Raw genomic sequence first — 22,139 nt, 5'->3', positions numbered from 1 at the left:
AGTCAAGATTGGCGCCCTTCCGGGGACTCAGTCCATCCCTGATTGTATTATGTCCTTTGTACATGGTTTTAAAAAGCTGCCCGCAGTAATTTGGAGTGTAGTCCTGAATTGTAAAATAAAGTAGTAACACGTCAGCTGTCTTGAGGCTAAGCAATGCTTTCTTCCTATGTCTGCTATGGAGAAGCAGCGTGTTTGGCTTCTTGATTGTGGTTTCTTATTAACTCTATGTTCATCCGCAATCAAGAAGCAGAGCAAGCTATTTCATCATTAAACTGTTTTTCGTCACTTAGAACTAATTGAATGGGTACTGTATTCAGTGCCGGTGCACCGTCCCGCCGGGGCGCCTTCGTTTTATTTATTGTTTTCTTTGCGCCCTGGAACTTGTGCGCCCTTTGAGAGTAAAGATTGATGCCCTTCCGGGGACGCAGTCCGCCCCTGATTGTATTATATCCTTTGTGCATGATTTTTAAAAACCTGCCCATAGTAATTTGGAAGAAACAGAAAAGGTTTTAATAGCTCCAAAGTGAGCAAACATAGTCATCGATGAATTTCCCAACTTAGGCGGCTCATATGGAGAGCAACTGCCCACTGACTTCTTAAAGTAAATATGACCCTAAACTTTTCTAAGTTAAAAACTATCAAGTCATTAAAACATGTTGTTGTTGTTTCTCATCCCCGAGATCTGCAGAGTTAGATCAGGTCCATGAATACATTTGCCCTGAGGAAGTCCAAGACCAATAAAGGATCACCAAACAGGTCCCGTCTGGTGAACCCCAAACAGGATAAAATGTGGGCAGGAGGAACTTGTGCAGATGAACACTTAGCGCAAAAATCGAACTTTTTAATACCATTGACAAGAGTCATTGTTGATAAATGTCCACTAAACAGACGGGTGAGAGCAGTTGGTTCCGTCTGCAGTATAGTGTCGTGTAAGAGAGCCACCAGGCTGCTTACTTTGATACCGATCATTGAACCATGCACCTGCGTGGCTTTCCAAATGGCTATGTTCGTTGCATTTTGTTTAGAGAAAGACTCCGTGAAAGTGAGAGAGGCAACAGGAACAATGGTCTCACCAGCACCAGCTCTTGCTAAAGCATCAGCAATTTCGTTACCAGCGACATCGACATGGGACGGGATCCATTGAAAGTAAATCTGTTGAAAGACGTTTTATGATCTTGACGGTGGCGGCTTTTTCAGACAATAATTTATAGCTTTTTTATTTATTTATTTATTTTTCTTTTTTTTGCGTACGTGCTTGAATTGTAAAACAATGGATTGTACCGTATTTTTCTGCTTATAATCCGCGGATTGTCTGTTAAAAAAGTAAAATTAATGAGGTGTAGTTTATATGCTGCAGCGGATTATCTCTGTGTGTGTGTGTTTTTTTCTCTCAACACCAACGCATTGACCTTCAATATTTACAGCAGAATTCGCCGAGACCAAAGAATCCGTTACCCTACATATATGTTGTTTATTTTACACAGCCTTGAATGTTATTAATATTGTTCGTGATTTACTTATTAGATTAAGTATTTTGTAGCTTTTCCTGTGTTTAAAATGAATTTAATTTTATGTATTTAACACAAATAACTATTTTCAGAAAGTTTAAATATTTCTTTTTTTTTTCAAAACCAGGGGGAGGGATGCGAGTGCACCCATCATCTGGCCCCCTCACTTGTTCAAGGCACGAGCCGCCGCTAGATCTTGAGAATCTTCCCGCTAGTGCCATTCCTTACATTATGCCAGTCGGCTAAGTGCTAGATAGCACTTCTGCTGTCCGTAAAGATCCAGATATCATTCAACTCTGGGAGTAACAAGAGGGAGTTCAGGCATTCCAAAATTGCTATAAGCTCGCTTCGGAAAACTGAGCAAAAGTCTGGATTTCTTCTCTGGATCTTAATTTCAAAATCTTGAAAGTGAATGTGTATATGCCACTGCCAGTACCATCATCATCAAGTTTACTATCTAAGTATACATGTGAACTGCGTCCCTGGGGGGCGCTAGATATTCTCTCTAAGGCTAATTGTCTTAGATAGCATGGTTCTTCCGTTTTCTTATTGACATGAGCAAAGAGGTCAGCATGAAAGAAGATCCCCTCAAGACTCTCTGAGGGGTTGATAAATTGACACAATTGACGAATTGATAATTGTCTTCATCCATTAAAACATAATGGTGTTTATTGATTTATGTGCTCATAGAACGAAGAATTGATTTAAGAAATGTTGTTTATGTTTCATGAAATTTAATTCTGTCATTATTTCATAAAATTTAAGAAGAAGCTTTGAAGTGGTAAGAGGGAATCTACTACGGCCGCCAGCCGCGATTTTTGAGACTGCGTTCTGATTTTTTTCAGAGGAGGTCATTTCAGCAGTAATAGCGTTCAAGTTCATTAATACAACATAACATTCGAAACAAGTCAGCTATAGGGGCCACGCCCCTTCAACTTCCTACCCCACTTTTTTTAGACCCCCACCATTTCGGTACACCAGAGATACCTATGTTTCATAAGATCTCAGTTCTGAAGGGATCTTCTACATGCAAGGGCTTAGAAAAATTATATCCCTATCTGGATGATCCTGTGTACACTACTGTTATCAGTCCTTTGAACGTAACTAGAAGAAGGAATATGAAATCAGGAAATATAGGAACCGTGCATAGCCAAAAAAAATCGCACAATTAAATATTTTTTCACGATATTTTGAGCTCTCACTTTCGAAATATTAAAAGTCTTAAAAGACGACTTTCGACTCGGCAGTTTTGGTCTGAAATAAATATAAAATAAACCTGCTAATTTAAGGTTAAATTTGGGTACATCGAAATATATTACACCTACTTTTGAACACAAGTTTGTGTGATTGATTTTTACAAAAGTAATTTCAAACTAATGCATGTGAGAAAAAAATAAAAATACTTCGAGTAATGAGCTCTTTATTTCTAAATCCATTAAAAATTCCCAACAGTTTTTGCATCAAGTACACAAAATATTGTTCTATTTAATCTCTTTAAAAATATCTTTATAAAACTAAGTAATGTTTTGTTGCAAAATGAAGAGCGTGAATCTGAAAAGAAAAAAAAAAAACAAATATTAATATATTAATGTATAAACGTACATGTATTTTCTTAAGCAAAACATTTTTTTCGCTTTGAAATTATTCCTTTTTAATGAAATATATGAGCTGTCACGTGCGGGACAATTGAGCGGCTTTTTCGAGAAATGGTAGTTTTTAAACGTGGGATTATTTAATTTCCTAATGAACATTTTTTAAATAATTTATAATAACTTTTTATAAATAATACATTTAACTGTCTACTTTCAATTTTTAAAACTACATTTAAGTATATAGCTCTTTTAATTGGTCTCAACCACCAACTTTAGTCTCAAACTTTACTCTCAGCTTAATTAGCAACACAAATTGGCAAATTCTACTGTCTGACCACCGAATAAATAGAAAGTGACCCTGAACATCTGGTTTACAGGTGGAAATAGAAGCATCTAGAAGTTTGCAGGTTTGCCGCTTTTGCAGATATGTGTCAGCCTCTAAATTAAGAAGAGTCTCATTGAGATGAACGAAATACGCGCATCAAATATTTCCCCTTTCCCCCCACATTTAGACAGATTTGTCTTAATTCGCAGTTTGCCAATTTCATAGCAACCGTAGATAGACAGTATAAGGACAAAAAAGGTGAAACGCTTTATTACATAACACCATTACATAAAGCTGGATTCATAGAGTCTGCTCTTTTATTTTTAACTTATCTTTTTTTTAATTGAAATTTTTAGATGATGGTTGTGAGATTTCCATTCCTCATGACATTTTTAAAATGTTGCTGTTTTAATACCGGTGCAATTATTTTAGAACTAAAATTACGACATTTACATGCGATATTTCAAATTGTTTTTCATCGAAACTAATACTTTAAAAACAATTTTCATTTACATTTGCTTCAAGCATTATTTTACAAAAAGATAATACTTACTACGAAAATTTCACGAATCATTCCACTACTCAAAAATCTTCTTATCAATAAGATTTGATATTCTTCGGCGCAAGGTGATATTAAACTCCACTGAAGGATATTTTTCGACACAGCATGGGTATTTCTTTGATTTTCGCTCAGAAATCACGTGAACCAGCTTCCAATCAGGATGGATGTCATAGAAGTTAGTAAGATCAACCTGCGAAAATGTATGTTGCATAAAAACTTATTAAAAATAAGAATGCATTGTATTTTATTTTCATTTGAGAATGCGAATGCTTAGTCGTAAAAATTGTTCCTTCTTGTAAAAAACAAAGGTGGGGGGAGGCTTAACCTTTTAGCTAATACTTAATAAAATCAAATTCTTGTGATATTTCATGTTATTTAGACGGAAGGGAATGAGAGAAAAATCTCATAAAAGCAAACTAAGTCTTGATTAGTGACTGCAATACCTGGATACCGGTATGCCGAATACCGGTATTAGGAGATATTTTGCAATTTTATAATAACGGTATTGCTGGGGTAGAATACCGGTACTTTCGGTATTAGCTAAAAATGACAAATAGTTTTTAATTGAAGAGTTTTCAATTTAATGAATGAGATATCTACTCTTATTTTAAATATAAATTTCTTTTTCGATGCGATAGTACCAAAATCAATCTAATGAAGTAAAAAATTTGGCTTCAAAAGCACTAATTTTTAGAATATCAATAAACAAAATTTGCGGAAAGACAACAAAATGATATTTTCATCCCTCGATGGTGCTATGAATCGCACTTTCGTGAGTTTATATGAACCACGTTTTCATTTTCTCCATTTCCTGGACTTGCCCTCTTGCGAAAATTAATTTTTAGTGTATTTATACGAATGTGTCCGTGCTATTAACAATTCAGATATTTACATAATTGTAAAGAATTCCTAAAAGTAAACGAAAAAAAAAAACTAACAAGATCAAATTCATCGTAAATTTCAAACCAAAGGGTTAATAAAAAAGCAAACACAAATCTCTCCTGCTCAAGAGGAAATCGTTTAAGATGATGTTAATGCTGGAAAAGAACTTTCGCTGGAAGAAGTTACAATTACTTATACACAATAATGACCAAAAAGAAACTACCCACAATACAAAGGAAACACCCACATATACAAAAATGACTTTTTAAAACCAACAAGTTAAAGGCCGAATTATTTGAGGATGAAGAACTTCCAGGCAACTGCAGGAGACTGCCCATTATTAACAGTACCCTCAGCTTGCGTGAATTAAGAAAGAATATTTTCAACTGCAGGAAATTTGTTGACTAAAATGAGTTCCAAATAGATGCATTATGATTCTTGCTATAACTGATATTTTATCATGACATTTGCTCCATCATTTTATATTTGTTCACAATAAGTAAATAATGAACTTTTCGCATAAAATAATAAAATATGGCAAAGAAACAAAATATATTCGAAAAAAAATTTGCAACATTTCTAATACCGGTATTCTGGGTATCAAGTTTAAAAAATTCCGAATACCGGTATTGCATTTTTGTTCCGGTATTGCAATCCCTAGTCTTGATTATACTGAGAGGTCGAAAAATGGCTTCCTTAACATTTGAATAATACATGCGGACTATCCACTGAAGCAATCGAAACAAAGTTTTAGAAATGGTTATTTGAAGGTATGCGCTAGAGATTGTGATGAATTTAAGCAACGCAGTGCTCTCAGTTACGGTTACAGTGAACGATTTAAGTTTTCGGATGGCAACAGCAATAGTTTTCTTGTGTATAGGAGAATGAATAGGTATATAGTAAAGTAACTTATGGACGATCCTGTAAGTTTCGTTCGAAAGAAACACATCATAATACGCTTTAGTAACTCAGCTGTGGCGTTCCAAAAGAATAAAAGTATTATTCGTATAATGCTGGAGATAAAAATTAAAAGCGCAAATATGCAATCCATCTCTGTTAATTTGATGCTTGATCTTGGACGAACTGATTTATGATTAGGCTGAAAGAGTCAAAATTCATAGATTGGCACACCTCCACTAATCGTTATGGAAAAGCAAACCAATTTTTCTATTACTTATTTTAAGGAATGGAGCCCTTTAAGCCACAGCGGATCAAAAATTTAATTATGAGAGTCAGATTCTACAAAGAAGCTGTAATAATTAACATTCTAATCTGTGTTACAAACTCATTTCTTCTTCTTTTACACATTGCTATTCGTTTCAAATGTGGTCACTGTCACACGCGAGCAATTTTATTTCATAAAGGAGTGGGGACGAAGGATGGGCTCTTACAGCAGTTATAATTTTTGTGCACATTTCTTTGTTGTTTTCCACATGTTGATGTTCCCCATTTTCAATATAAATCAAATATGCTGAGAGAAAATAAAAATATCACTGTAAATGCTTGTATTCTTAAAAAAGGAAACATTTCCTTATATTTATATTATGGCTCTAATAACGAGACGTCTGACTTTTAAGTCCATCTATGTTTGAGTTGAGAGAGGAGTCATTTTTAGATTAGAACCACGCCTATAACCGTTATTGGCATAGCAACCGGACTATCGATTGCAATACCAGGACCAAAAATTCAATACCGATATTTGGTATTTTTAAAATGTAATACTGGTATTGATACCGATACTTGAAATTTCTCAAAAAATGCTTGAAAACATATTGTTTCTTTGCCATATTTCATAATTTTGTACAGTATTGTTTATGAAAACGTATTGTAAACAAATATAAAATGAAGGAAAAAATGTCTTAGTAAAAAATCAAATAACGCAAAAAGTGTGTGTATCATTGTTTTTTTATTTATCTTATTATGGCTAGTTGTAATTTCTTTCCGAGAGACGATACTTTTACAACATTGACATCACTTTCTCTTGAGCAGCAGAAGTTTGTGTTTGCTTTTTATTACCCTTTTGCTCTTTGGTTTGAAATTTACGATAAACGTGACTAAATTTGATCTTGTTAGTCTCTCTTATTAGTTTTCGCCTTTTTTTTTCAAAATGATTCAATTATAATTATTTAACTGTATGCAAAGATGTTTCAATTGATTATGCTTTACCTCTATTCAAACTTTCAAGCTACTATATAATTTCTAAATAGTAGCTTGCCAGGTATAAAACCAAATAGCGATACAAGACAACAATCCAATACAGGTGATAACAAATTACCATTTGTTATGCTAACAAAAAAAACGTTTTTGTCAAAATTTAGTACAGTTGGAGACAAATAACTATGAAAGAAATCATAAAGTACTACTGCAATTGATGATTGGAATAAACTGTTCGGAGGACACATGTATTCAAAACTACACTTGAAATTAACTTTCATAAAAGCGAAAGTGAGTGATCTGGGAGATCGAAAAAATAAAAACATGGTGCACAAAAGCGTACAAAAATGCGATTCATCTCACCATCTAGTAATGGACAACATTATTTTGCAATCTGTCCGCTGCTTTTGTTTAATGATATCTATTAATTCTGCAATATAGAAAAAGAAATGTACATTTAAAATATAAGTAGATATTTAATAATTTAAATTGAAAATTCTTAAATTAAAACAATTAATTATTTTCAGCTAGTACCGAAAATTCCGGTATTTTACCTCAGCAACTACCAGTATTACGAAATTGTTCGAAATACCGGTATTCGGTATAACGGTATTGCAATCACTAAACCCGTCCTTTCTCTTAATTATGCAGGGTGGGGCGCGGGAACTTCCTTTTTTTTTTTTTTTTTTTTTGAATTTCGCGCGCAAAAAGGGGAGTCACAGAGTGGTGAGGAGAGGCTCAACGGAAAGGTCTGAATGGGAAGTTTTGTTACATCATGCTTTCAGTTGCCATAATGCTTTGGTTGAGACAGCATCGTGTTTTAACTGTGAAGGCGTATTTATCTAACAGCCGTTCGATCGAAATGGGGACTTAAACCGGACTGCACGTTCGCCTGATTTAGCCCCCTGTGACTATTTCCTGTGGGGTTATCTGAAGTCACGGGTTCATAACGATCGTCCACAAACCCTGGACGGCCTGATGAACCACATCCAAAATAAAACTGCCAAAACACCGGTCGACATGCTCCTAAGAGTTGATCGAAACTTCCGAGTTCGACTGAATCCGTGTATTGACATGGCAACACTTACAAGATCGTGTTTTCAAAGCAGTGTAACGCATAATCTCCCATTATGTCTGACAGGAAAAAAGACAATAATAAAGAATTTTTTGGTATGCACATTCTTTATAATTTCATTTTCAAAAAAGGAAGTTCCCGCGCCCCACCATGTGTTTTGACGAATGGAATCATTTAATCCTTCGCACTTCGAAAGTCACCATATCATAGTCGGATTATATCTCTCCTCTCACCCTATCTTGATAAATTCAGAGCAGACCTGACGCATGCGCAAAAGTACAGGTGGTTTCAAGGGTGCCCTTATACAAAATTTCCCGCAAAGGGTTAAAAAAATTTCTCCATGAAACTGATTTTAGTACAGATTAGATATATTAAAATTTTATATTTTTAATAACTTATCCATTAATGGCTGGAAAAGAAATTTTTATATATGTTTTCAAAAAAGAAAGCACTAAAAAAAGGAAGTTCTAATTTCTAAGGGGGGCTTGACCTCCCACTTGCCCCCTATATGGGCGTCCTTGGGTGGCTTAAATAAACGAAAACAGAAGCAGCTTCCATGCTGTAACACTATGAATGGAGATACTTTTTTATTTCATTTCAAAACAAATATCACATTTTTTAATCGTTTCTAATGAGACAATTTTAGATAATTTCTTGATGAAATGTATGATTCCAGAACAGACAGATAGAAGATAAAATAATTAGTAGTAAGCGGTAAAAGTGTGCTTTTTTTTTTTTTTTTTTTTTTTTTTTTTTTTTTTTTGTAGTAACATTACCTTTTTCGATAGCAACTGCAAATCGAGCTCGTTTTCGCTGTAAGTCCAGGAACCAAATTTAATACAGCATTCGATGACGCCCTTGTGATTCTTTTTAAGGTCAGGCATTGGACATCTTGACTTGATTGTATACGGCGGGACCCAAAGAACGTCTCCATTGTTGTATACTAGTACTTGGGTATGTGTGATTGGGAAGAGAGAAGTATCTGGCGTGCTGTAATAAAATTTACAATTTCAGAGCATTACAAAAAGTGCAATTGAAGAGTTTTTTAAATTATGGTGTGACTTTATCTTATACTTAAGTAATGCAAATAATTTCGTGCGTTTGGACTTATACTAAAAGAAACGAAAGTAATGCATAGGACTCCAAAAACACCATATTCGGTGTTTACTGTGATAGACACGGAATTTCTGGATAGTTAGACCTGTTAATTGAGCTTTAATTTAAGTTAAATCATCTACCAGATCTTAGTTCAAATGTTAACAGTTCTGGAAAAAGACTTTGCCAGTACATATTTAAGGTTTGCAAGTTTTTTTTTTTTTTTTTGTAAATAAAAACCTTTTGGTATACGGGAAATTAATCTGCATCAATGTTTGTGCCCCAAAGAACCCTTAATTGCTCTATCTATCGGAACGGATTGAATATTTTCACGCATATATTTTGTTCCGGGATTTTTAAACATTGGCTTTCAATGGGGTTGTTTCCTTCAGTCAATAGTACTACTTTTAATCACTGAAGTTGATAGAATGAGCAAAAAAATATAACATGGACCCAGAAAACTCTTTAATTTTCCCAACAGTTATTTTTTAATTAATTTTTTAAAAGTTCCGATTTTTCAAACAAGGCGTGGTCTTTATGACGTCACAAATGATGAGTTTTGCCGCGTATTCCATTGCCGCGCTGAATGTTTAAGCTTGCTGTCTATCGCGTTTCCACGTTATGATAATCAAAAAGCAAATTAAATATTGCGATGTACGCTTGCTATCAACCATATCATTGCAAATACATGTGAGCAAAGAAGCAAATTAAATATTGTGCTCTTGGTTAATGGCAACAGTGAATGGTTGTTCGTCATTTGTGATGTCATAGGCAGAAGCGTAAACAATAAAACTGCACCGATTAAATATTTTTAAAAAAATATTAAACTTAGTCAAATTATTCACAAAATGGTCATATCCTATGTTTTTAAGTATGCTCTTTCATTTTTTTTTTTTTTTAGTTTTGGAAACGACCCCATTGTGACATCTATATACGTAAATGACTACTTCTGGATGTCCGGGGTAAGCTTCAAAACTGCTGGATGGATTTTAACCATTTCTTCACCACAGATAGCTACATTATCAGGAAGCAACCTAGGCTATAATTTATTCCTAAAAAACTTAGTTTAAAAAAGTTATGATGGAAAAAAGTAAATTTCATGTGATTTCCCCCATTAAATGATTAAATATAAAACCCATTGTTACAAAAATTCGTTGCCTTACAACAGCAATATAAATAGTAATCATAATGAAAATTTCGAATGAAATCTTTTTGGAGCAAGCATGAAATTTATTGTTTTCTTAGGATTTTTGTCCTCATCTATGCCAATAATCGATAACGGTGCTAAGTAAAAAGACAATTGATTTTGGCAACAGTTTGAAAATAGAAAGTGTTTATTGTATAACATTACACAGGCCTGCAAAATTCGGGTCATGAAAAAGTAATTGTACGGTAATGAGTAACTTTTTTTCTATTGGATGCGCTGATTTCAAATATGACATCCATTTTTCTCAATCACAGATGAGATTTTGACCAGTTGGGCTTTAACATACAGGCAGAAAAGATTATTTTTTCCTATTCTGAGAGAGGCTTTTCAAAATGTGTGTAAGTTCATTACTTACAAACGAGTTTATGCATCAAATATACAATTGAAAATCAGTTACTTAATATAGATATTAATTTCATAGAAATAAGAACATAGTAATAATTATTCATATCGATTCAATTATAACGTAAGGCAATCTTTTCAACTGGCGTTGATTTTGCAGCCAAAGACTACGTAATAGTGTTTTTTGGCTTTCATTTCTCCATATAACCAAAATATTCCAATTAAAATAATCTTTAAAACTTGTTAAAATGTAAAATAATCCGTTAACTAAATTAGGCAAATGTATAAGCAGCCCAAAAACCTCCATTTGTTTGTCTTTGTGCGCAATTTGAAACACTGGCCAATTTTTACAACTTATTTCGGAAGAATATGTTTAGCATCATTTTATGGACACCAAAAATATCTCAGTATTTGGCAACAATATCTCTTTGACGAAAATTAGTAACAGACACTTTTACAAAGTAGGGAGGGGGAACATTATCCTAGGTATCCCAAAACAATTACCGCAAGTTTGGTAACATTTTTAATCGCATCAAGAACCCACAATAATTGAAATTTCCTAAAATAACTAAAGCAAGCATAGTGGGATTATGGGCGGAGATATTTTTTAAAACCATTTGTATTTTAATAGCCGTATAGAAAAAGTTTTAAACGATGTTTAAAAAAAATAAATAAATAAATAAATAGAAAAAGAAAGAAAGAAATATTAACTGATAAATCTTTTTAAACAAGTGAAATTCCACATTTTGGAAATTTATCAAATTTTCATATGTTTAAATGTCGTGCTTTCGTTTCTAACTGAATACTATATTTTCTTTACATTTATTGCTATTTGACTTTTATAGGTAAGGAACAAGCTCGATTTTTAATCACGTCAACACGGTGTGTTTTGAGTTCTTTCAGTTAAAACAGAAAACGAATGAGAGTAGCGATTGTTTCTCACAATTATTCCTGACCCAGGCAACGCCGTGTATTTTTGCTAGTATTTTAATAAAACGCGGATTGGCGATCTGCGGGCGGACTCCCGTAATGTTTCTGCAATAAAAAACGAACGAGCAGAGACAACTTAGATATATTGACAGCGGTATCTTGAAACTTTCCTGATTTTCCAAGAAAGCTAATAAAGCAAATATGGCCGGAGCTAAAGCAGAATTGTAAACAAATATCGGACAGCGTATTTTCCTGCATTTATTGCAAAGCTACGGTATCCAGAGTTTCGCCCTTCTCTGAGACTCAGTCAATCTAAAAGGTAACTCAGTAACTGAGCTAAAGCGAAACACTTAACGAAAAAACTTATATATCAACACTGGTAGCTAAAGATGTTTTCACTACAGTGAGAAGCTGAGAAGTCTGTACCCGTGAAACGTCTAGCGATTCAGGTGACGTTTTCGTAAAAATATATGTTTTTCACTGGAAACTGGTGGAAACCCGTGAAATCCCGGAAGGTTGCTCGGAAATACTCTGTGATTAGGGACTGCAATGCCGGACTAAAAATTCAATACCGGTATTCGGTATTTTTAAAATTTGACACCCGGAATACCGGTATATTAATACCGGTATTCCGGGTATCACATTTTAAAATTTTATTCACGGGTATTTTAAATTTTTCAAAAAATGCTTGAAAACATATTGTTTTATTGCCATATTGAAAAATTTGTACAAAAATGGTATTATTTATGAAAATGTAATGTGAACAAATATAAAATGAAGGAAAAAATGTCATAATAAAAAAATCAATACTAGTAAAAAACATAATGCATCTATTGAATTATCTCTAAGCCTAAGCTCATTTAGTGCTCAACTTTCCTACAGTTGAAAATACTCTTTCTGAATTCACGCAGGTACCGTTCGCAATGCGCGATATATACCTCCATTCCTAGTCTAGAAGTCCTTCATCTTCAAATAATTCGATCTCTTGCGTATCGTTTTGCGTGTATTTCTCTTGTATTTTGTGTATTATTATTATAACTTTTTTTTAAGATTTATATACAGTAATTTGTAATTTCTTTCCGGGAGACGATACTTTTCCAATATTAACATTAGTTTCTCTTGATCAGGAGAGGTTTATGTTTGGTTTTTATTATTAGCCCTTTGGTGTGAAATTTATGATAAACCTGACTAAATTTGATCTTGTTAGTTTCTCTTATTCGTTTTCGCGTATATATATATATATATATATATATATATATATATATATATATATATATATATATATATATATATATATATATATATATATATATATATATATATATATATATATATATATATATATATATATATATATATAGTGAGTTTTTTCAATAGAAATAAGGCGTGAATTGCAGCCACTTCGAATGTCTCGAAGAAGCAAGCTCTCCCCGGAAAGAAACACGACAGAATGAGGTAGGAATTTCAATTTCAGTTTTGATTAGGACTACTTAATTCTGAATGCCATTTAAGCCATAACGATTCAAACAAACAGCGAAAACAAATTGTATAAATTGTTAAAAAATAAAAACACTTCCCTTCAATATCTTATCTGATATATTATTTCTGTGGATAATTTTTCTGTCGGTATGCGAGATCTTTCTTATTTCTTGAAGAAATTCCCCACTCATTTTAAAGCTTATCGAGACGGCTGTCTATAAAATAAAATTTTCGGAAATGCCCATCTGATGCAAAACATTGATGCGGCCTGTAGTTCCTACACAGATTATTTTTTAACCGGTGTTCTCTTTCTAATACAAATTTCCAAATTTTTGCGTCGCTTTCGGAAGAAAGAAAATCACAATTACCCTTTTCATTTATTCATTTATTTATTTATGAAGCTTAAAAGCACTGCACTTAGCTGTTCGGTTAAATTGATAAGTTTTTTCGGTAGAGCGTTCGGCTATAAACCAGCTGAGCTTCGGGCCCGCCTGGGCTGTCCGCCACTAAAGCTAATGTGGATTAGTATTACGCATTACATGTACTCATAACATGCAACAGATAACACACGTAAGGCAATAAAATAAATGCGACGGGAATGCTCCGTCGCGTTTCGACTCCTTTATGCAGGGTAATGCTATTATTTAGTTAAGTTGACTATTAATCTCAAAGGGTGTTTTTTTTTTAAAAAAAGCTTTGACTCCGTTTACATAACTATGCATAATATAAGCATAAAAAAAAGTGTTAGAAAAATTCAGACCTTAAAAGAATCCTTTTTGTGCAGAAAAACTTTTTCATTGTAAGCTGAAATGTAGATTTTTTAAATAGCAGTGTTCGACCTTTCGTATAAATAAAAAAAATACTACGCCAAATTGGAATTACGACTTTCACCCAGTAAACCTTTAACCATTTATTCGAATACGATGTAAAACATTAAAATTATTATCAACTTCAAAAGCAAAGAATCATTTTCTACTTCTCTGCTTTCGGTGGGGAAAAAAATGCATTTGTCTACGTTCGAAAAATTACATTAAAAAACGGACTTATTACAACTGGTTTTGATTTTTTAAGTGTTCGAATAAAAAAAAACATGTGCTGGCATTCTAGCAGTAACGGTTAAAGAAGCCTGCTGAAGGAAATTGTATCAATTTTCAAGAATGAAAACACTTCATCATTTCTTAATTAAATTCCATGTTTTACGAATAATTTTAAAGCGTATCATGCTGGCTAATGACAAAACATAGACGCATGGGTTTTTTTTCCTTTTTTTTTTTTTGGCAAAAAGCTTTTTTGCTGTTTTCTATTATACATTGCTTCAATGAATAGCATTCGAAAACGAACGCGCTATTGCTCGGTTGGTTGGCGAGACTTGCTGATAATCAGAATGGCACCAGTTCGAATCCATGCCAATAAATATATCTTTAATGCTTCTTTTTTTCCGTCAGAGGCTAGGCAGGATTGTATTTTCCACCCCGTTTTTTCACATGCAAAATTACTGCTTTTTCACGAGTCACTCAGTTACTTTTAATGGTATTTATGTTTGCCTTGAAAATACGTGCAACCAAAAAGTGGGAGGTGATCACATTATCACAACGTTGTATTTAACGAGGTTTTGCTGCTGTCTTCAAATCACATGTCTTTTTTGTGCGTTTACTTTTTTCCGTTTACTTTAACCTGTTTACTTTTTTCGATTCTTCTTCATAATGCTCTTTCCTTGAAATTTGTAAAGAGTGATTTGCCACATAAAACGATTCAAAGCACAGTGCGGAGTTCCGCACGGGTCGACTAGTGATATTCTATTAGTTTGTGCTTTTGAAGCCAAATTTTTATATCAATAGATTGAGTTTGGTTCTGTATCATGGAAAAGGAAATATACATTTAGAAAAGTAGATATTTTATAAGTTAAATTGAAAATATTTTAATTGAAACTATATTTATTATTGTCAGTTAATACCGGAAATACAGGTATTTTACCTCATCAAATACCGGTATTACGAAATTACAAAATTGCTTGAAATACCGGTATTCGGTTTACCGGTATTGCAATCACTATCTGTGATGTTTCGGAATTTTTTTACAGTGAATTTTTAAAAGGTTAACCTTTTTCATTGAAAAGCATACATTTAAAAGTACATTTTAATTTAAGTTAAATTTGGAGATAAAATATGAGTACAGCATTTTTCTTTAGAAGAAAATAAACTATTAAAGAACTGAAAACACACACACCCTGTGTAGAGAGCCAGATCAGGCTTCCAAACTTCAGAAGCTGGAAGGCGTAAAGAGGTAATGTTGTAATCGTCCAAGTCCCATTTCAAAAACTCATCGCTCCATTTCTAAAAACCAAAAGTTTTTTTTTAAAGAAACTTTTGTATTTTCACCGTATGTGCATTGAGCTTAATATTTAACAGGTAAGGGAGTCCTAGATACATTTTGAAAAAAAAATTCTAAACAATTTAGAGTTTTGAAATTTTTTTGCATTGATTTCCCATTATTTAATAAGCAAACTCATAACTTAAATATTTGAAGAAAAAAATCGCTTAAATCTATTGATTTTTTTATGAGATTGCTTCAAATTGCTATAACTCAAAATATTCTTGGTCAATTTTCAATTTTTTTTTTTCAAAAAATTATGCACAAATATGTAAGCTTTAATTTTTATTCGGCGATTTAAAAAATATTAATTCACCAAAAAATAAAAAATAATTCAAAACGTGGGAAAATTCCAATGAAATCTAGTTTAAAAATAATAATGTTTAAAAATAAATTAACATTTTATGAAAAGTGCTAACATGTTGAAAATTCCCCCCAAAAAAAGAAAGAATATATGCATAAAATATATACGCATGAACTGCGAAACTAAATGCTAAACTCGGAAGAAAAAAATAATAGAACTTAAATCGCTAGCCGTAATAAGGTAATTTGTTCAAAACGTGGGAAAATTCCAATGAAATCTAGGTCTGATTGAGATGAGTATTTTCGCTTAATTTCACTTCTTTCGAAGAAAAACTCGTGGTTTGGATTCAAAAAACAGAGTGATTCAGAACGTTTTAGCGTTGAAGAATCTCCATTCACTCATTTAATAGTAATGCAATATGAAATAATGCAAGAATGCTAATTTTATTCACTCATCTCTAAAAATATTCACAACTTTTTTTGTCGTTTTTTTTTCTTGTTTTATATTGCCGCAGCTCAAAATAATTACTCTATATAGACAGTTGATGATTCAACTTTTCTTTTTTTTCTTGCGTTTGATTTTTTTTCTATATTTAATGTATTTTGTTTCGTGCTTTTAAAGTCAATGTGACTTTTCGAAACATTTTCGAAATTTTTTGAGAGCTCAATTTTCTAGTGTTTTCTATCGCGCAAAATACTTGTACAGAAATGTTATTTACAAACAAATTTTAATATTAATAAAATCTTCAACTTGTTCCTGCCTAAAGCATTTCGTAACAGAAATAACTTTATCAATACTCTCGCAAATGGGGTCGTTTCCGAAATTTTAAAAGTATTTTTTTCTGAATGAGCATGTTTAAAAATATAGGATCTGACCGTTTTTTAAATAATTTGTTCAAGTTTAATATTTTTAAATAATTACTTAAATCGGTGCGCTTCCATTGTTTATATTTCTGTCGTGTGACATCACAAATGATGAAATGTCACTCAGTATTGCCATTCACAGAGCAAAATATTTAATTCCCATCTTTACTCACGTGTATTGGTAACGATATGGTTGATAGCAAGAGTACAGCACAATGTTTAATTCGCTTCTTGATTATCATAACGTGGAAATGCTGTAGAAAGATGCGCCAAAATGCATCATTTGTGACGTCATCAAGACCAAGCTTTGTTAGAAAAATTGAACATTTAAAAAAATTAATTAAAAAATAACTGTTGGGAAATGAAAGTATTTTCTGGGTCCATATTTTTTTTTTTTACTCATTCTATCAATTTCAGTGACTAAAAGAAGTAATTTTGACTGAATTAAACAACCCCATTAGAAGTGCCACGTTTCTTAAATCTTGTATTCAACACTTCTTGAAATATATGATTACTCTTGATACAGTCTTTTAAAGTGAACGTAAATACAATATGCAGTCAAACTTAGTTCCATTTAACTGGCAATATAAACTTACCAGTTTCATCCAGCTGTCCAAAACAATGACTTGATTGTATTCATCCTGTAATTAATCACTATTTTTAGCAATATACAAATACATACATCCTTTCTGAAAAAAAAGCCTTTAAAGTTCAAAATTGAATACAACAATCTAAATTTTTGTTGTTTTAGTAATTCCAAGAAAATAAAACATTTTAAGCAAAATTAGTACTCAAATAGCAAACAATAGTTAAGTTTTGTTTTTTTACTTTCTTCTACATCTAATATACAGAAGAAAGTATTGGATTCGTGCAAATTTTCGAATTTCGAATTTTAACGGATTCGAACGTTTTGTGGTGTGCTGAGTTTATTTCGACTATTTTTGGAAAATGTGTGTGTGTGTGTGTGTCACGTATGTGTGTGACCAGTTTTTTGTGGTCGCGCTACAGCATAAACTACTGCATGAAATCGAACGAAATTTGGTACACATATGTGCCTCTATGTCAACTTGTGCCCATTGGTTTTTGGCGCGAATTCCTACAAGGAGGGTGGAGCAATGGGACGTTTCTTGAGTTATGCGTGCCTGCTATTCCCTAGGAAGTAACAAACAAAATTTAGTCCATATGTTTCCCCTAACAGGTATAGGTGCTGATTCAATGTTGGTGTAAATAACTCAAACAATGGTTGAGCTATAGAACGTTTTTTGTCGTCAATTGTGACTGCTATATCTCAAGAAATAATAAACGGTCAAACGAAAATTTATCGACATGTAGCCCTTAGAGGGTATAAAAGCTGATTCTATTTTGGCGTCAACAGCTGAAAAGGGGGTGGTGCAATCGAACGTTCTTTATTTTTCCATTGTGAGTGCCATATTCTCAAGAAGTAATGCTACGTTCCGGTTGAAATTTGGAACAAATGTGAGTCCAATGTAAACAGGCGTTGATTCAATTTTGGCGCCAATCGCTCCATTGGGGGGGGGCTGCTTTTTTTTTTGTGAAATTGCACTAGGATTTCAATTTAGCCAAGAGCTTGGGCGTAAGAGTCTGAAAAGGAAACCATACAGTATTGTGATGATGAAAAACAAAATCTAAATTGCTAATAAAAGAGCATACTAAAACATGTTTTTGAACGCATAAGTTATTAGCCCTCGTGCCACCGTTATTGAGATATAAAGTCTTAAAGTCTGCCGAAATTTAAAAAAAAGTCGCCACATTTAGCAAGTTTTAGTGAATGGTGGAAGACACGTTTCACATGTTTTCCAGATAAATGTCCAGCCACATGCAGGCAGTAAAATCGTCGAAGAGAATTTTTTTTCTTTCCAGTGGGGCTGCGTTAAAGGTCCAATATTTTGCAGACCTAGTACGATCCCCTGATATAGCATTCATTCTTTTTCGGAGCATCACTATCGACGAATACTTTTTACCACGAGAATTTTGAGCCCAGTTTTCTCACTAGATGGAGACACTTGGACTCTCTTCGATACGAAACTTCTCTAGGAATTTTAATTTTGCCAATAGTACTCCCAGCCAAATGAGTGCTGGAAGTCGGGGAGGAATTGGTATCTTCAGTTTCTCACCAAGTCTTTAAATTTGGCACTTATCTTAAAATTTCGGCATACTTTATGAACTTATATCTTGATAAAACGGGGCACGAGAGAAAAATATTATTGCAAGAAAAAAAGTCTCAATATGCTTTTGATTGCTACCTATTTTTTCCCATCTTTACACTATTCGTGTGGTTCTTATTAAGTATATGAAACTGAATTCAACTGCAGCGTATTTCTTACATACACAAACTTGTTGGAGTGCTATCCTCATATAAATAATAGCCAATGATCGACTAACGCTCCTGATGTCATCAACAATGAAACTCGTGCCACGCCGTGATAATTTGATAATGTGCTTTGGCAATGCTTAAAATGCAGGAAAAGGCTTTATTGTGACAAGGCTAATCTGAATCCGGTAACTTAACTGTTTTACTGGTAAGTCTGTGTCATTTCAGGGGAATGAAGAAACGAAAAAGTGGTCAACAATGAACGCTATCTAGATTTAGGGTTAATCCACTGGAGTTAGAGTAAAAACTTCAACTCTCAAAATATCATCAAACTGAGAATTGCTTCGTTCAAATGTAGAAGCAATTTTCACCCATCATATCTTGACGGGCGATTTTTTAGTTTTAAACAGATTTCTTAATATCTGTAACTAATGATTGATACATTTTTAAAACTCAATTTTAATTAATCTAAAAACAATTCTTACCACTGCATTTAGTTGTAAAGGAGCCAGATCGACCGAAAATGGTATGCTCGTAGAAGGCTTCTTAACTGGTCGAACTAGCTTGTCGTAGTTTTGGAACAGTTCCCGTCGAAGGTCCCTCGCGGTCCCCTGATTGTCGACATCTGTAAGAATATTCGCAAAATGAATTTGAAACAAGATAGGTCAAATTACATAAGGATACGCCATAATTCTTCAGTGGAGTTTCAAAAGGAGAAATTATTAACGGACCTGATGCTGTAGTATCTAAAACAATTATTAATATATTTTTCATGAGCATATTTGCTTCAGTTAGGAATCATATGCAGGGTGACAAGAAATAACTTGGACACACATAATACATTATAATTTTAGTGCTGATTAAAATATTAAGACCAAATTTCCAAATTAAAATGAATACTGTCCAACCGGGATTATATAGAATTTTCAAACGTCCAGATAAGACGAATCTATCTAAATAAGGGGGGAAGAGTAAAAATTTAATGCCGGTATTCTGCTCATTTGTATGAGACTCTGCTTCTGCAAAAGCTGGCATCACTAAAAAATAACAGATTCGCCCATTTCCGGCTGTAAAACGGATGTTTGTCTTTCCATACAATCCGTGGTCAGAGAGTACATTATTTCGTCCACTATTTATTTACAGATTTTCGAAGTGGCTACCTTTAGTCTTAATACAGAGTTTTAAACTTTTCACAAATTTTTAGGAAATGGGTTGCAACTTACTTACTGATATTTTATCCCATGCCTTGCTTGAGAATTTCTTTAGGGATACCAAAGTTTCATGAGGTTTAGCACACACCCTTTTCTCCAAGACCCTTTTCGCATAGTTTAACGGCGTCAAAGACCCCAATTTAATGGTTTGGGGTGCGATATGTGCTAGTGGGAAAATATCACTTGTTTTTGTTGATCAAGGGATTAAGAATAATCAATAAGCATATCGCAAACGCACTTTTGAAGATGTTGTCTTATCTTTCTTGCAAAAGTTCTTTAGAAACAAAAGATGGACCGTAAAACAGGATTCCGCACCTGCACACTGAGCTAAAGACACTCAAGATTGGTGCAAGACACATTTTCCGGACTTATTAGAGCTCAAAAATAGCCACCGTAATCCCCAGATTTGAGCCCCGTTTATTATTCTTGTCAAGTAAATTAACATAGCATTTTTAAGAGAAATTTATCATCCATTACTTGTAAATATACAGGCGAACCAAATGACCTTTTAGTTTTCTACTACGGGCAAAGCCGTGCGGTTACCGCTAGGAAGCTTGTAAAGGTCTTAATCTTTTGATACAATATCCTTACCTTTAACACTTGCCGCACTCGACACTCCAATAACCAGGAACAAGAAATTAAGAGCACCAAGAGCAACCATGATGGTGTTCATCCGTATTGGAAAATGAGATGCTGTCGGGTCTCGCATCGATTTATATCGAATCCGTCCGTTAAGTAGGATGTTTCAATAAATGTTTCCAGACGGCAATCATGTAAATTTTGACAGCAATTAAGTCTCAGTGCATTCGTGAGCTTCATCACGTATGCTGCAGTGCGTTTCATGCCTTGTTATTGGGCATCTTTTTTTTTTCAATGTTACACGCATTAGGTGACATGAAATGAAACATTATCTCCAAGTAGGAAATTGTTGCATGAGACTGAGAAAGGACTTTGTTTTTTCTCTCACGAGAATCGGTTAAAGATTTGGTATTGAAGACTTTGAACATATTTCTTGAATAAGTTATTTTGTGTCATGAGGTAATAGATTCTTTTGTGAAATTATAATTTTGCGTTTTATGCAATTCATTTAAATTTCCCATAAAAATTTCTTCTGAAAGAGTAAAAAAAAATTACAGAATTAGAAATCAATAAAATTATTACTTTTCGAATCAACTGCAGATGAAAATCGTTTTTTTTCCTCTAGAAGAAAAATAAATCGTGTGTAAAAAGCTGATATACAAGTGTTTATACAATTTTTTATGACAAGGATGCTGTATCATAATAGAACGAATTCAAAATGCAAATAGCGTTTTATAAAGCCATCCGGTGATTCTCTGAAGTTCTAACAATATTATGTCCCAGGAGCCTAACACAAGGATTGTTTGACCTACTTTTTTTTTCTTTTTTTTTAATAGTTAGGAATGACTATTCCGATGTTATTCCATTCTTATCAAAACAATAACTCATTTATTTTTTCCTACAAAAGTTTTTGAACAGCCGGAAAGTCACTCATTTGACGTGTCCCCATTCGTTTCTCAAAGATAATTTTAAAAATTTTTAAATATATTACATCAACATTGCACAAATTTATATAGTAGTATTAAATTACGCAGACTTGAAAGTATAAAATGACATCCTTTAAATAAATTTAATTATTCAAATAATCAAGGCACATTATTTTAAAGTTTGTCCCCAGGTTTCATGTCATTCTCCTGTCCTAGAAATAAGTTCAATTATTATATATTTAAAAAAAATGAATTTTTGATTTTCTGCGCTACAACACTGTTAATTATCACCGTTTTGTTAGATTCCTTGAGCATTGAGTTAATATGATTTGTTTGCTGTTCTTACTAAAACTTTGAAGTTCAAAAATGGGTATGTAACATTTTTGCTGTAATTCTCCAGGAC

General features: G+C 33.2%; 1 protein-coding gene across 1 annotated transcript; it reads right to left on the bottom strand.

Moving 5' to 3' along the window:
• Positions 1 to 2,917: 2,917 nt before the first annotated feature.
• Positions 2,918 to 20,972, bottom strand: LOC129217309 (neuronal acetylcholine receptor subunit alpha-7-like). The gene is made up of 7 exons (XM_054851585.1): positions 20,823 to 20,972; positions 19,506 to 19,645; positions 17,285 to 17,329; positions 15,378 to 15,484; positions 8,875 to 9,088; positions 3,979 to 4,177; positions 2,918 to 3,059 (listed from the first exon to the last, which is right to left on the bottom strand). The coding sequence occupies exons 1-6, from the start codon at positions 20,938 to 20,940 to the stop codon at positions 4,004 to 4,006; spliced, it is 798 nt and encodes a 265-aa protein (XP_054707560.1). The 5' UTR covers positions 20,941 to 20,972; the 3' UTR covers positions 2,918 to 3,059; positions 3,979 to 4,003.
• Positions 20,973 to 22,139: the final 1,167 nt, after the last annotated feature.

This window comes from Uloborus diversus, chromosome 2 (genome assembly GCF_026930045.1).
Source record: "Uloborus diversus isolate 005 chromosome 2, Udiv.v.3.1, whole genome shotgun sequence".
NCBI classification, from domain to species: Eukaryota; Metazoa; Arthropoda; class Arachnida; order Araneae; family Uloboridae; genus Uloborus; species Uloborus diversus.
This window is presented reverse-complemented; position numbering and strand designations above follow the sequence as displayed.